Genomic DNA, 16,023 nt, shown 5'->3' with positions numbered 1-16,023 from the left:
AAGATCTTCATTCATCTTCTTTGGAGACACATCCTTCACCCCTCAGCTCTGACCTCTTGTCTGAAAGCTCATCAGTTCAGGATTAATAGTAAGCAAGACATGATTTTATGTTGGAAATTAACCTTGAGTTACTAATTGGTCTCCATTTCAAGCAATTCTTTTGCTTAGAAATGAACCTGTGCTTTGATCCCAGCAGGTGAAGAGTAAAAACAAGCAGAGACATCTTAAAATACCACAAGGCTGACCTGATAGGAGAGCTCCCCTTTTAAGACAACTGCCCCAAAAAGTTGTCAGTTGATAGCAGATTTAATTATTTCCCTAACTATAACCAAAGACACAATTCACACCAGCTGCTACCAGTAACAGTTACTGTGGCAGAAGAGTGCTGCAGGTAGAAAGACTAGGGTGCTTTTTCTGTGCTGGACTTGGAAAGTTCTAAATACAACATGGAATAGGGAGGGTCAGGAGAATGGTCTTTCAATATAAGTTAGAAATCACAGGAGAGGCTGGACTTTATTTTTTCCCACTATTCCTTCACTTCAGGAGGGAGAGTACCATGAGTCAAGGGAAAAGCCAAATAGTAGCACATATGGTCTCATTTATATTGGTTCTGGAAGGTAAATTTGTGTTGTCCCAGCACAAGGAATATGATGCTCAAAGAGTCTTTTACCACTGTTACCTTTTGGGCTTGAGTTTAAGCCACTGTCTCAAACCATCTGTGGTCCTTAGAGGCTTTTAGCTGTTTTCATGAGTCTGAAGGGGTTAATTTGACAGGCCTCATCCAGTCCCAGCTGTGTATGTGCTATCTAATTTCCTCCTAAGGTTGTGTTTGTATGCAGCATTTTGGGGTTTTGATCCAAAATGCTGCATTTTCCTTCAGAAGTTGCCTCCCAAGTCTGGCCAGCTGGCTGAACTCTGGTATGGAAATCAAGCTGGGTAGGTTTCTCCACATAGTTCTAATTGTCAGAATTATGAAGATTTTAAAAAGCCCTTTGGGGCTACTTTGGGTGGAGAAAGGTCTGGTGAAAAAACTGTTTAGATTTGATCCAGAGGGCTTAGCTAACAGATGTTGGCTGGGTCCCTACTTTGAGGGGGGTTTATTGCATATTCATGAGCTGACCTTTTGAGCCACTTCCAATGCAGGGAGGATGTACATCTACATTTTGTTTGCAGTATTTGGAATATAAAAGTTGCCTATATGACTGAGTGTGAAAATGCATTGAGGTTTATTATCTCAAATCCTTTCTGTCTGCATTTCTTCTGAAGCCCTTCCTTTTGTCTGCATCTGCTCTGGGGTGGCCCACAACCCCCCCATTTATTTAGCAATTACTGTCTTCCGAGGTAGACTCACCAGGGTATGCAGTGGGGAGAAATGACATTCTAAATTAAGAGACTCACACACTTGCAAGATGATATGTCTGTAACAAAACTCCTCATTAGAATACTGCTAATTTCCTTTCTGTGGCAATTATAGCACAGCACTAGCTCATATGTGCAATGTGCAGATATTTTCCTGGAAAAAAAAATTATCATTACCGCTAGTGAAAAACAGTCCTTAGAGGAGAAAAATGAACTTGTAATTTTGCAGCAATTTCCCAATTTAGTGGGAGTTTGGTGTTAAGGTAAAGAGTTTTGGGGGTTCTTCCTGTTGTTCATTGCATTCCTGTTAGATTTCACAGTTGGCATTTTCCCACTAGCATCTGGAATCAGAGATGATACAGTCCCCAACTGAGTGGAACCTGTTACCCCTGAAATTCAGCTCATTTATTCTCTCTTTACTCTAAAAACTCGCTTCCCTCCTCCCTACAGACATCTTTAAATGACTGCTGTTTCTTTCTGTTGGCATAGCATATTTTTGCTTATCCATCTGTTTTGAAGTTTTGATGAGGTTTAGTTTTTCAATCAAAAAGAGATTGTTTGTATAATCGCTGTTTAGTGCCTGGAATATTTTGGCAGGAGTGGTGTTGTATGAGTGAAGTGGGTTAGTGCTTCTCAGAAGTGCTGGATTTGGTATCTCCTTCAGGAGAGCAGGCTGGACAGACTCTAGACCAGCAAGAAATGGCTCAAGGAATTGCCTTTAAATGTGCAGAAGGTCTGCTCTGTTTCACTGATGTCATTAAGGGGACAGAAGCCCTCCTGTTCATCAGTTGCACTGAAGACTCAGAAGAGCTTTTATTTTGTTGTCATTTTCCTACCTGAATCCTGAGCTAGAAAAGTTCTGTTCAGGTCCAAGTTTTTATTTCTCTGCTGTATGCTCTGCTACTGCAGAATGGAATATCCTGCTCCTTTTTCCAGAGGTATTCTAGCTGGATTTGTTTTACTTTTTGTTTTTGTGGTTGGTTGATTTTTAAACAGATTGTAGAGAAAAAAGGGACTTCCAGCTTGTGGCTGAGGTGTGTCTGATCTGATACTGGACCTTTCAATCACGAAAACATGGCCTGTGGTGCTGGACTCTGCTCTGACTGTGCTCTGTCTGGCTTTTAGCAGGAAGCAAGAGGCACTGGCACCATGTGGATCAGCCTGGCTCTGCTTGCCCTTCCCCCTTGCCAACCTGCTATTTCTGTACTTGATTGGAAGACGCTAAAACTGCTGGATTTTTGCCGGCAGTCAAGGCATTCCTCAAGTTCCTAATCCAGGCTCCAGATGGTTAAGTTGCCCATCCTGACATACAGAAACAAATAATGATGGTAAAAGATGTAAAAGCCCGCACCAGCCCCTCACGGCGAGACTCTGGGACAGAGAAGTCTCCTGCAGAGAGCCCCGATGAGCCGGCACGTCTGGTCACCTGTCCGCGGGCTGGAGGGCAGGGCTGGAACTGGCCGGGCTGCCCGGTGCCGGCCACGGCCGAGCCTCCGCGGGTCGCCCCGTGGGAGGCGGTGCCGGCCGTGGGCAGGGGCTATCAGGCACTGCTCCCCTCGCTGCCGCCCAGCCCGCATCCTCGGACGTGCCGCAGCTCCGGGCTCTGCCTCCGAGAGCCCCTGGGGCTTCCCCGCGCCGGGAAGGGCGGACCCCCGTCCCCGGGCGATGGCTCGGGGGAGGCGCCGGCCGTGCCCGGGCCGGGGGCACCGCCCGGCCGCAGGGGCGGGAGGCGGGGAGGGGTCACTGCCCCGGCCGGAGCTCGGCCGCCGGGATGCCGCCCGCCGGCGCTGCCCGCGCTAATTGGATGTTCCGTGGATGGAGGATTTCCTCCTCTCTCGGCTGCGCTTGAAAGTTTGCCAACCAGCAGCTAGGTTTAATTTCTTTAAGGATCTGGGGAGAAGGGGGGCGGGGGCTGGAGGGGGACCGTTTCCAAGCATGGGAGACAGGCTGCCGGAGCCTCACGCCAGCTCTTCCCCTGCTGTCGCTGCCAGCTCGGAGGCGGAAGAAATCGAGGTGCTGGACTCCGAGGATGTCCTACCCATGGCTGCAGAGGATGTAAGTTTCCTTTTCTCGGTATCTTCCTCCCTCTCCCCCGGCCGGGATAATCGGCTCAAGCTATTCATAGCTGAAGCCCGGGATGGGCACAGGAGCGGGGCCGGTGACCCTGCGGGACCAGGGAAAGCCGCCGTCCCCGCCGCCCTCCCGCCGCCCTACGCGCGTCCCGCCGCTGGGTGTCTGCGGGCTCCGGCAGCCGCCGGGCTGGCTCCGTCCCTCCAAGCCCCGGCGGCCCTGACAGGTTCCCGGTTCGCTGGGTGCCCGCGTCCGGCGGGGAGATGCCGGCGGGTGGCGGCTGGCCAGGCAGTGGCAGCGGACTGCGCACGGACGAGACTCTGGAGCCGGGAGAGGGGCTGACGCCTTGGCCCGAGGCGCTGCCAGGGGACAGAGAGCTTCTCCAGAGTCACAGCCACCCGGAGGGTGACAGATGTGAAACGCTCCCGCTCTCGGGAGCTGCTCCCTCTTCCAGCCCCCGAGGAACAAACAGTCGAGTAAGTTTTCTCCTCGGCTCGACAGGGCTGGTGGCTTCTCTCCACCCTCCGAGCTCTGATGGCACGTGAGGGTGGGATAACTTGGCACCGGCTCTGTGCTCACCCAGCCCAGGAGGACGCGAAGGGGTCCTGCGCCCTCCAGATCCGCTCCTGCCGTGCTGAGCGGCAGTGCCTGCAGAGCTGAGGCAATTGTTCTGCATCCTCCGGACCCGGAGGCAGGAGCTCGCCCTGCACCTGTCTGGGAGGGAATGAACTTGAGGGATCCTGCATTTCTGGTGCATCCCAGGACTGCTCACAGCTCTCCTGCCCAGCAAACTCGGCTGGGATGAGGACTGCAAAGTGTCTCCTCAGTCTGCATCGTAAGTGCAGGGTCTGTTTCAGCCCGTCAGACATAAGGCAGAGATACTCTGTGTGTTTCTGAAACGGGCTCTGGCTCGGGACACCTGGGTGCTGAACTTCCAGCAATGGCACATCCCCTCGGCCCTCTACCTTTTTGATGCTGCTGGAGGAAGCTGCCCAGGCATGCTTAGGGACAGAGCCTGCTCTTCACTCCCCAGCCCTTCCTTCTGAATCACGTACAATTCATTTGCTGTTGGATTTTCCTCCCAGAGGGTAGCAGAGGAAGTGCAGTTGCTTGCTAGAGCTGCATTCCCCAGTCTGTATTCCTAAGCACAGTGCAGTCAGGAGGGAGCTTGTGATGCAGTTTGACCTCTGCTACAGCACTGCCAGACAGTCCTAAGAGGAGATGCCTGACTCGGGTGTGTGTAGCTTTGACTTGGAAAGGGTGACTTTGCAAGAGCTTTCACAAAAATCCCAGTGCTTGCTTACATCAGACTGTGACCTTTTCTTCTCTGACAAATTTTGTGCTTGTCTGGATGGTCCTACAAGAAAGATTTCCTGTTGTGATACACGTGGGCCCCTTGGAGTTGCTCCAGCCTCTAGGCAAATGCAGCCATTAGAAATTCAATTCTGCCAGGGGGCCCAGGAGATGTTGAAATGCTGAATGCCTGGCAGGATTGGGCTCCTGGGATAGGAGCTGTCCCTGATGAAGTCTAGATTCTCATCCCAGTTCCGTTGCTGCCTTGCTGTTTGACCTTGAGGTAGGACAGCTTGGGTCAGATCCAGCTTGCAGTGTCTCACCACTGCTTGCATTGTTATTTGACTCTGGTACCCTGTTTTCTATAATCAACAAAACTAAAGCCTGCAGCTGCACTGGTTATGGGAAGCTGCTGAGAGCTGGCAGTAGATGATGTGACAGAAGCCTGAGGTATCAGGTATCATCTGCAAGTCAGAAAAGCAGGAAGTGGTGTAAATGCCCTCCTTCTACTCCACCAAGATTTCCTGCTGAAACAAGCAGGCTACAGAGCATCATCTCTGAAAATTTCAACTGCCCTGTGGTACTCTGTGCCCCCTGAGACCTAACTGAGGCTTGATTTTGTGTTGTAGCTATTACATCTGAAAGCCTGATGGAAACTCTTTGGCTTGGCCAGCAAGAACTGACACAAGGTCAGTTCTTTATTTGATATTAACCACAAAAATATAACACAGTGGAGGTTTGGCTGTCACAGCCTTGACAGTGTGTAACAGTTCAGCTATGATGTCATTGTAGGTCTCAGAGCAACATTCCATAAAGCCAGGATTCAGGCAGTCCCAAAGTGTTCTGTTTAAAGTGCTGGGTTGATTTATGATGATAAATGGGAGCTTATAAATGGAGAGAGACACAGGGAGGAGGGCAGCCAGCAACTTAACTAATGAAAAGGAATTTAGTGGCCTGATACCCCAATGTCTGTCCAGTCAATTCTGCTTTAGATTTGTCTACCATGTGAAAGGAAATGTTTTTCCAGGACTAGATAAGGCTGTCAGCAGATTTCTGCTTTGCTAAATAGCACTCTGAGATTTGCTTCTAAGAATCTGGTATTTGTTGTTTTACTCTATTGGGTTTTTTTCTGGGAAGGTGAATGAGGCAGAAAAAAGATGTTGAGCTGAACAGCACTTCAGACAATGGAGCTAGAGATGTGCAAATGTTTCTGGGGATCCTAAGCCACTGGTTACCCTAGTGCTGCCCCATGGAAGTAGCTGTCTTCTCAACAGGCCCCTAAATCCAGGATAGATGAGAGCTTTAAACAATTCATTAGGAATTTCCTCTGTTTCATGGGACAGTGAGGCAGCAAGTCTGGGTCAGGGAGGTGAGCTGACATCAGTCTCTCTACAAAGCATAAAGCAGAGCCAGTTTCCAGCTTATTTTTTCTAAGTGACAAGGACTTGTGGAGCATTCATATGGTTGTGAACATTGAAGTGGAGCTTCCTCCTCTACAGCATTTTTAAGGCAGATCTGATAGAACAGAAGATGTGGGGTAAATTCTTTCAATGGGCTCTCTCCAGCCTTCCACCCTCCCAACGTGCACAAGAGGAATTACCTATTTTTCAGATGTGGTCATGTGCAGTTCAGAGAACTGATGGATTATCAAAAAGCCTGCAGAAAACCAGAGTCAGGAGCAGGCAGTGGATGGGGCACTGACAACCCAGCAAAGCAATTGATGGGTCAGTGTTGGGCCACAGTATCTCAGAAAGTGATCTGGAAAAACATTGCTAATTCATCCCTTCCCTCACTACGTAAAGAGCTTTCTTGATCTCTGTGAATAAAACCCCTTTTTTCCTTGCTTGCCTGCAAATAGACAAAGTGGGAGAAAACAGAATTAACACGTGAATGTTTTGAGTTCATCCTAATTTGGATTTGTAAGTGAAAACTGTTCTCCCTGTGTTTGGTAGATTCCCCTGCCTCCTCCTCCGGAAGGGTAGGTGATTCTGGGATGAAGAAGGATGTTGGAAATGGCATTAAATCATTTGGTTATTTCTCTGTTAGAATATACTTCTACAGTTTACTGCATGTTAATGTCCTTGCTCTTATACCTTCTTTTTATTCTTTTTCCTCCCTTATGCTGCCTCTCAGCACTGGAAAGCCCTATTTGATCAGGTATGTGAACAACTGATATATTCTTTCTGTCTTGTGAGCAAAGAACCTAACCTCTGTTAATTTCCTCTGTACTGGCTTTTCCCTGCATTTAAAATACAGCCTAGGAGTAATGTGCTGCATGCTCCCAGTTCCCAGGATGCTGGTGTGCAAGTCATAATTATCAGGGCTGCTTTGGGCCTTTCTCTCAGTTCCTCTTCAGAGGAGCCAGGGACAGGAGTGAGCCCTTCCCTGGCGGCACAGGGGCTGAGCCAAGGTGCTGCAGCAGGTGCTCCTTTTGCTGCCAGTTGTGCTGTCCTTGCTTGTGGATTAAAGGATCTTCTCCTCTTTCAGGCAGGCAGACTAAGACCCGTAAAACCAGCACAGTGTTCTTTGAAATGGCTCCTCAGCTGCTAAACTGACTTCTGCAGGGTTACATTATCGAGGCAGGACCTGCTGCTTTTAATTTGCACAGGATTAGCAAAGAATCTGCTTCTGTACTAAAGATTGTGGTTGTGTCAGGTGAATGCCTTGGGTCAGATCTATAGCTGGTTGAAGTCAGCACAGCTCTGAAGAGCTCTGTACTATAGATGCTGAGATTTTGGGTTGTGGGTTCTAGTTTGTAAATTATGCTTTTAGCTGCTTTAACTTTCTTTGTGGTATCCCTTCCATCTCCTGGGTTGAAATGTGCAGCAGCTATAACGGAGGGATTCTTCTAGAGCTGATTTGCTTCTAAACTGCAGCACTTTTGATGTCATAAACTTTTGTGCCGTTTTACATGCATGTTAATGTCACCTTCTGTAAGGGAGCTTGCTCTGACGCTGGGATCATCCTGGCAATAAAGTTCGGATGGGATTTCATCCCTGCTTTATGAGGTGATAATCTTGCCTCTGTGTCTGGCTGAATTACAAAGCCAAAAGCTGTGGCACGGCCTGTGAAAGGATGTCCTTGGTACCCTGGGGGTTCTGTTATCATTCAGCTATTAACTGGGGCTGCCTGTCCTGATGAGTGCTCTTTTATACCCGGTTAGCTGTGACCAACTGCTAATCCACGTGTCTGGACTGCAGCACGTTGGCTGTAGCACAGCCAGCCGGTGGCTGGGAGCTGGGTATTATGATTGTTGATCACACCTAAATTGTATGGTGTGTTTGAATTCGCTGGGCTCAGAGGGAATGCTGCCACTGAAAAGGTGGATGCACAATAAATTGCTTGTGGTCTGGGCTGAATGTTTGTTCCAGCCACTTTGAATTCTCCCGTCTCCAACACTGGCCTTAATTTGGAGTCTTATTCTACAAGCATCCTTTGAAGTCATTGAGTCCTTGTGGGAGGGGGCTGTTGGCTGGTAGCTACCTTGGGCTCAAAGAGAGGAATCTGTAATTTCCCATTGGACTGCTTGAATAGTAGATGGGATTTTTTCCTTCTGTTTTTTTTTTTCTTTTTAAGGGAGGGGAGAGTTTGACTGTTGGGCGTACAGAACATTAGCCCAGGAACAATGGACCAGGCTGTAAAGGCAGACCTTCAGTAATTAGCTATGTTTCAATTAGGGCTGCAGCTGAATTTTAAACCTTGTCTCTAAGGCTTTATTATCAAAGTGAATGCAACCTGTGACAACTACACCTAAGTCATGAATCAATCAATAATGTCCTTGTTGCCTGTGGGCAAAGCTGACGTCTTCCTGAAGCATTCTATCAGCAAAGCAATGCAATTAGTCCTGCAGTGAATTGCAAGATGCTGTTTGTCATGAACAAGGTTGCTATTCCCAGCAGCAATGTTCTAGGAGGAGAGGGAGGCACTTTGTTTAGCTCTGATTGGCAGCCATGTGAAACATGAGGGCAGGCTTAATAACTAGAGAAAGGCTGTGTGTTGACACTGGAACAGTTGCAGCTCTCCCTGGGAGTCGGGACCTGGCTGGGTGTGTACTTGGAGTGGAAATGGGTGGCCCAGGGTGCACGTGGGTTTGTGACTCATGGGCTAGGACTGAGCTTTGAGAGCCACCCTCTCAGTTAAGACACGTGGACCTCTGTGCTCAGCACCTCCCAGGAGAGCAGGAGAAGGCTCAGGAGAAAATGTTTAGAGTAGTTGGGAGTTTTCAGGCTGGTAGTCTGCAAGTGCCTTGTTGGTGTTACACTCCATCATGCCAGAAAACTGTGAATGAGAGGTCAGCACACAAACACACAAACACACCGCCTTTGAGAGGGGAAAGAAATTATTATTAATGTTTGTTTTTTCTCTGAGGAAGTATTTTTAAACTTTTATTTAAGTTTACTGACAAAAAAAAGCAGCAGATTTCTGTTTAGACATACAAAATTTAAGGGATTTGGTTTTTTTATGCTCCCCCCCCGCTTAAATTAAAAATTCAAAACTTCTTGATGGAAAAATTGCTGCTCAGCCATAAAGCAGTGCTTTTTTTGCTTGGTTATTTTAGGAGAGAGAAGTGACTGACCATGTTTTCTGGAGGAATTTTTTATTTGTTTTGATCCAGCTCTAATTTGTCACACCGGGAACTGTCAGTGACTCAAGCCAAGATCTTCAGCCACTTGCAGATTGATTAATTTACGAAGTAAAGGAACTTAAATTCAACAAAAAGTCAGACCCAAAACTGCTTCCTATGCTTTGAGATTCAAAGAAGCCCCTTCCAGGACAAAATCTGGACTACACTGAAGCAAGTACCAAAATTTCTCCTGGATTTAGTGTGGTCAGCACTTCACCCAGGAGTTTGGGAGCAGGCAGACTCACAGCTCTTCAGTGCTGCAGCCAGACAGTTACAGTTCAGCTGCTGCCTCATACTGTGCTTGCAAGATGTGGTTTTTATTACAAGGCCATGGCCCTCAGGCAGCTCTAACTCACTTTTATATGGGAACTTTTATAGGGATTCATACATTTATTTATTGTGCTCATAAACACCCTCCACCCCCACACACACATTAGCTCCGCATCTGCTGCTTTCTGCAGAGCCTGCACCATCGCATGCTCTGTGCTGTCTCTGTGAAGAATCTGAGCTCTGAGCAGAGCAGGCTCTCTCCATCCCTCTGCAATCACTTGGGGTTTTCTTCATTTGTTCCTCAGTGGCCAAAGCCCCATTTTTTGTTAATCTTCTGGTAAAGTTGAAAATGCGACAATCCCAGGAGCAGCTGCTGACAATTTCATGCTTTTTTGTGCTAATAAGATTCATTAATTGCCTTGCACTCAGACATGAGAACATCTCCCAGTCCTTGCTGAAGCCAAGTTGCCTGATGGTTGGAATGAGTCTGCAGATGAGTGTCCTGAGGGATTGTTCCTGCTTTGCTATGTCCTCTCCAGGCCTCGGGTACAGTTCTTTGCCTCCGTGTTCCCAGTGCCCCTGCTCTGGCAATGACTGCAGCTCACTGGTGTTATCCAGCCCTTGGCTGGGCAGGGTGAAAGGGACAATAGTGTTTGTTCTTGGGACAGACTTTTGGCTTTTAACCTTGTTAGATGCCAAGAGCTTGTATCATCTTCTGGTTCCCCATCCTCGTAGCTGCTGAGATTTTGAGGGTGAATTAGCATTATCAGCCCTCATTTTGGAGTTCTCACTTCTTCTCACCCATACCCTGGTTTGTAGTCATGACAACAAACTTGTTTTAAATAGACACACACAAAACTCTCCAAAAAGACCTTCCTTACTGGCTCAACACCTTGATCATTGCTTGTCAATCCAGGCTGTGTTTTTGTTGCAGCTGCTTTAGAAATCCTAGATTCTTCCCTGAGACTTGTACGTGGGTGTGATGGCAACAGATGAACAGAGTTTATGGGGAATGCAGAGAGATGCCAAGTTACCCAGTCTGTGTAGGCAGCTAATGGAAAACTTGAGCTCAGAAACAAGGCTGTAGAGATAGATATGCACTTGCCAGGGAGAGTTCAGTTGCTGACACGACCAGCAGTGGGTGCAGCTGAACCTGCTCTGCCATGGTCTCATAAAACATTAAAATGTGCTTTAAAAGATGCTGACTTTGCAGCTGCCTTAAATCCAGGACTGGTTCCTGAACAATTGAAATTGCAGAGCAATCCATAAAATTGGGGCAGCTATTATCATGGTTGGTGGTAGCTAAGGAAGGGAATTATTTTGAACTTAATGATCTTTTATGTTAACTGTCCCTTTTCTCTGGGTATCCTTTAGTGCAGGCAGGCAGAGCTATTTCCCACACTATAAAAGAAATCACAGTTTATTTACTGGGGCACTGTTGTGCTAAACGTGACCTTTCACTTTGAAAATTTTCCCTGCCTGTTGTTGCTGGCAAACTCCTGCCAGCTGTGGCTGCAAGACCCCTCCAGGCAGGTCTCACTGAGCTGTAGGCAGTGGTTTGTGCCTTGAGATTTCACCTCTTTCTCTAACAAACAACTTGTGTCTCACTGCTGGTTTGTTGGATCGCTGGGAGCAAGCGGAGCACAAACTGTAATATAAAAAATAGGAAATGATGGCAGTGATAGCAGCAGTGATAGGCTGGGGGTTGAGCCCAGGGTTGTGTGTAACCTTCAAGTCCTTGCCTGAATTTGGATTATTGCTGCTTTTTTAGTGTTCACTGGGACATCCGTCCACATTTAAATGGAGTGATGCTGCAGATAGGAGGCTAGGGGAATTGTGATTAGCAGATAGTCATCAACTTGTTACTTCATCTGCTAAGGTGACTGGGGAATCAGAAGTGCTGGTGGAAGACTGTCCATGGTGATAACAGATTAACATCCAGGCCCCAAACCAGCATCTGCCTTGTCTGCCATATCAGACACTTCTGAGAGTGTGACAAGAAATGTGTCCCCTTCTCTCCCTCTGCCAAGCTGTGCATTGTAAAGGGGAGAGACATTTTAAAATCTACAAGGGTCTCTTGGCAATGCACAGAGGGAGTTCTACATCTGCCCCACGCCTTGAAGTCTAATCTCATTTACAGTTGTCAGCGTGGGCTGCTGGAGGAGATGAAAGGCAGAGGACAAGGAGGGAGAATAGATTAGTCTCGAGCAGAGGGCACAGGGAGTGCACCTGCCTCTGCCCCGCTACCTTGAGGAGGGGCGGCAGTAGCAGCTGGGCATGTGTCATCTGCTGCTCTTTGAGGCACCCAGCCATGGAGCACACGATTAATGACTCAAGGGGCTGGGCTTTTGTGAGTGATAAAGCCCTGGGATTTAGGCAGGGCTCTTAGGCCTTTTCTCTGAGCAGCACCATCACTTTACATTTCTCAAGTGGTTGTGGTCACAGCAAGCTGCTGTCTTTGGCCACAATGCTTCCCTTTCTCCTCTCTCCCCAAACTGGGCTGACCTTTGTCATGCAGCATTAACCCTTTGACTCTTCTACTTTGGGTAATGGGGTTGGGGGAAGAAAAAAGAATCCCTTCAAATTCATTGCCCTGTGGATAGCCTTGAAGGGAAGAAGGGGCTGGTAGGAGAGGATGTGTTTTTGCTGAAGGAGACTGGTTTGCTGATGCCCTCTGGATTATCAGTTCCTCACTGTCTTCAGCCACAGGCTTTTTTGAATACAGCCTGGGAAAGGGGAGGGGAATTTATCTTTCCCTCAGTCAAGGAGGGAAACTTAGGCGTTGAGCAGCAAATATATGTCCAAGAGACTATTCCCTCTGCAGGATGATGTCTTTTACCATGTCTGGATTAGCCTGTGTTCATCCCCAGTGTTGTTACAGTGGATGGCAATCTCCCAGCACTTCAAGCCTTATACCCAGATTTGGCTTTTAGCCACAATACTCTGGAGTGATAGCTCAGCATGAAAAAGCCGCATGGAGGTCATTAATGGCCTTCCCGCCCCTTGCAAGATGGACAGCAAAAATGTCCCAGGTTCCTCCTTAATTGTCTGATACCTCTGTACACAGAGCACCAGCCAGCCTTTACACTGAATGTGGATCTCTGAGATTATATTTGCACCTTCTCTACAGCATGAAAGGTTTGGGATCAGCTACCCCATAATTTCTCCTTTCCCTGGCTATTTGGACACTCCTCTCTCCAATCCCACCAGCCTGTACAGACTGTTGACTTTGATTAGTGCAAAAAGTTGGGAGTAGAAGCCATCAATATGAACCAGATATTGGCAGCATAGCAAATACAGCGCTCTTAAGCTTGTGCCAGTAAAAGCAGGCATCTCCTGAGATGTTACAAGGAGTCATAACAAATACACCAAAAAACACATGGAGGCTGAGTCAGTCTTACACAGCTCATGAGTTACTGGCAGCTTGATGTCTTTAGATTTGTAAAAAGCCTCAGGAGGCTTCCTACTCATTACACATTTGTGTACCTTCCACGTCTGAGCCTAGAAACCTGCACTTGGAGTGCAGTGTCCAAGAGGGATGTTGAGCTGTGTCCAGAGCCATGTGTCTCTTCCTGATCCCAGCTGCCGTGGGGGCTTTGGAATCTCCACTCTGCCATTTCAGCTGAATGTACGGGATGGGATTTAGGCACATAGATCCTTGCTAATGCATTGTTCTCAAATCCTGTCTTGCACATAGAAAATCACTGAAGCAATAAAAACATTTAAGCCTGCATGTTTAGAAAGAAAGGGGAGAAAAAGCCATAAACACAGAGTGGATTGATGCCGTTTTGCAAATCAGCTGGTGCATTGTGCTCTGTGGCTGTGTGCTGTCATGACAGAGAAGGGGAAGAGATCATCTCGTCTCCAGAGGAACAAGCCAGCTGCTTAGCGAGTGGAAACAGTTTGGAGGTTCTTTTCTACACCATCACTTACATTTGTAACATTTACAGGACTTTTAAAGTTACTTTCTACCAGACAAAACAAATGTTTCTCCTCTACAGTCGGAAGTATGATGTTCCCATTGCTTTCTGGTATTTGCAGTCAGTGCAAAAGTACTGGGGCACATTTACGAATTAAATGCAGCAACGGGAGTGCTTGAGTTTGACAGCATCCAAGGAAGCTGTGATCTCTTTCTGCCTCCTCACTGGGTGTTTTGTACTATATATTGGTCTGAAATCAGTACCAACAGACCATGAGACAAAGTTGATGGGATTCAGCTGATGGGCTGTTTTCCTGCACCACTGTACATACAGGCTCCTGAGGAAAGCTGATCTCTGAATGCCCTGGATTTTTGTGTGATTCAAACCTTGTTGTGTTTGTCTGTTCAAGCTGTAGAACTTCTTTGCTTCTCCCAGTCTCCTGAGTGGTGGCATCAACCCCGATTTGGCTGCTCAGGGTGACACAAGGAATATTCTGTTCACTAGAGACAATATTTCATGCTGAAAAGTATAGTGAAAGTCCTAAATATTTGTTATCCTTCTGAGTCTCACTTGGACCTTGAATTCTTTCAACTTTAAAAGTAAAATCTCACACTAGCAAGACACAGAGAATTTATGTGTTTTTAGTGTCAGTTCCTGTTGCTTAGGAACGGCTATCTGCAGTGACCCTATGTTGTTGGTGAGAAAAGTAACAATGTATGAAACTGATGTTAAACAAGCAAGATCAGTCTTATCCTAGGAACAGTTCTTCATGTTCTTTGATACTTGACGTACTTTGTCAGTAGCAAATACTCTGGAGTCTCCTGAGTTGCATGAGGGAAAGATTAATGATACAGCTGGAGGCAGAGCTGTTTGTGACTATCATCAAACCTCTGGTCTGATGCACTTCTTCAGGGCAGTGTTCCCTGAGGAAACATCTCTGCCTCAGTGATCCTTCACAGATAAGTACCGGTGATGATGGAGTCCCTAGATTGTGTAGCATACTTGTTTGTGATGTACAATGGTAGTGGAAGTGTTTGTTGATGGCAGCCTGCAGCCAGTGAGATGTAGCCTTGTTTGCCTCTTGGCAGAGAAGGGATCAATATTATAGAAGATTAAAAACTGGAAATGTCACAAAAACTCTTGGAGGACCTGATCCTGAATGCTCTGACTTGGTTTAGCAAAGCACTTGAAACTTTGAAAGCACTTGAAACTTTGAAAACAAGCGTGCCAAATGTCCTGGATTGTTTATGTGTGTGACATAAACTGTATGTTTTGCTGGGGTTGGTGTCAGAATGGGGTGTGCTCTAAGGCATTTAGAGAACAAAGTGGGTTTTTAGTTCTGCTCTTGGGCTCTAAGACAGAGCCAGATGAGTCTCTTCCTGTCACTCCTCTCAGTGTACTTTCATACTGAGAAATATTGCGAATTAGGACTTGAGCATCTTTTCTCTCTGCAGGCAGTGGCCTCCATGGAATGATGTTGTTTTTCAGCCTTGTCTTTTGCCCTGGGGAGGAAAATCAAAGTGTTTATTGTGGTTCCTTCTTCCATTTGAACTGCTGCCTCTTCCCTCAGCTACTCCCTCTTGGTTGCTGATAGAGGACTTGCTTTTGCACACAGTCCCGCTATCACTGGTTTTCTGTCTCTGGGATTTCTCCTCCCTATCAACAGGGAAGGCACAAACATTTTTTCTTTATATGTCCTCTGACAATAGTATTTAGGTCTCGGGAAAATGTTTATTTTTGCATGGATTTGTGCATTTAGGCAGCCCTTTTGGGGGAGACTGCTGTGGAGAGCATGGGAGATGATCCTGCTGCTGCTGCTGCTCTACTTGGTCTCTGAGCTGTGCCTGGAGACCATGGCTGGAGGAATAACTTCCTTCCAACCTAAATAAAGTGTCTGAAGAATTGTTATTAAGCTGCAAGTTTGCTTTATCACACTTGGACTTGCCAGCCCTGAGAACTGTTTGAGCGAGTCTTGTGCATATGTGTCTTTGACATGTTAAATGTTCTGATGTTGTCTCCTCTAGGACTTAATGAAAGTCCCTTTCAACAAGACCAGTGCTCTGGATGGCTTGTCCCAGGGTAGTGATAGCCAAAATTCCTCCCAAAGAATTGTTTTAATGTATCTGAAACGGTGTTTTCCATCTTTATTCCCCCTGTGCTCCATGAGCTAAGAGCTGCCATTGCTGGACTGATTTATGGGATCTTTTAGTATTGGAACTGATGGACAAGAAGAGCCAGAAAGTCATTTGCCAGCTGCTGATTTATGACCCTAGTGAACAGTCCTGAAAAGCATAGTAAGAATTTTCTGAGCCTTATGCAATTCCAGATGACTGGAAGCTCCAGACTATTATTTGACCGTATGGAGTAATAAAACTGTGAAAACTAATTAACTTTTGTTCCTACTGCAAAACAAACAAGATCATGCAAAAATACTCCACATTTGCAAGCAGCAGTGACTTTATGGGTTTATAAGCCTGTGTTTAATGA

At 46.9% G+C, this 16,023-nt stretch overlaps 1 protein-coding gene across 3 annotated transcripts in view; it reads left to right on the top strand.

Annotated features, from left to right (window-relative positions):
- Window positions 1–3,273: 3,273 nt before the first annotated feature.
- Window positions 3,274–16,023, top strand: part of RHBDL3 (rhomboid like 3) — a 59,616-nt gene continuing 46,866 nt past the window's right edge. The window contains exons 1-2 of one of the 3 annotated variants that reach the window (XM_088176758.1): window positions 3,274–3,414; window positions 6,856–6,879. In XM_088176758.1, coding sequence (XP_088032884.1) covers window positions 3,295–3,414; window positions 6,856–6,879 — 144 coding nt within the window. In that variant the 5' untranslated portion in view covers window positions 3,274–3,294. Of the gene's footprint in view, window positions 3,415–4,146; window positions 6,753–6,855; window positions 6,880–16,023 lie in introns of those variants that run through there. The other 2 variants (XM_088176755.1, XM_014878146.2) reach the window with 2 other exon arrangements.

Source organism: Sturnus vulgaris, chromosome 20 (genome assembly GCF_052056855.1).
Source record: "Sturnus vulgaris isolate bStuVul1 chromosome 20, bStuVul1.hap1, whole genome shotgun sequence".
Lineage (NCBI taxonomy): Eukaryota > Metazoa > Chordata > Aves > Passeriformes > Sturnidae > Sturnus > Sturnus vulgaris.
The sequence above is the reverse complement of the archived record's forward strand: the minus strand, read 5'-3'. Positions and strand labels throughout refer to the sequence as shown.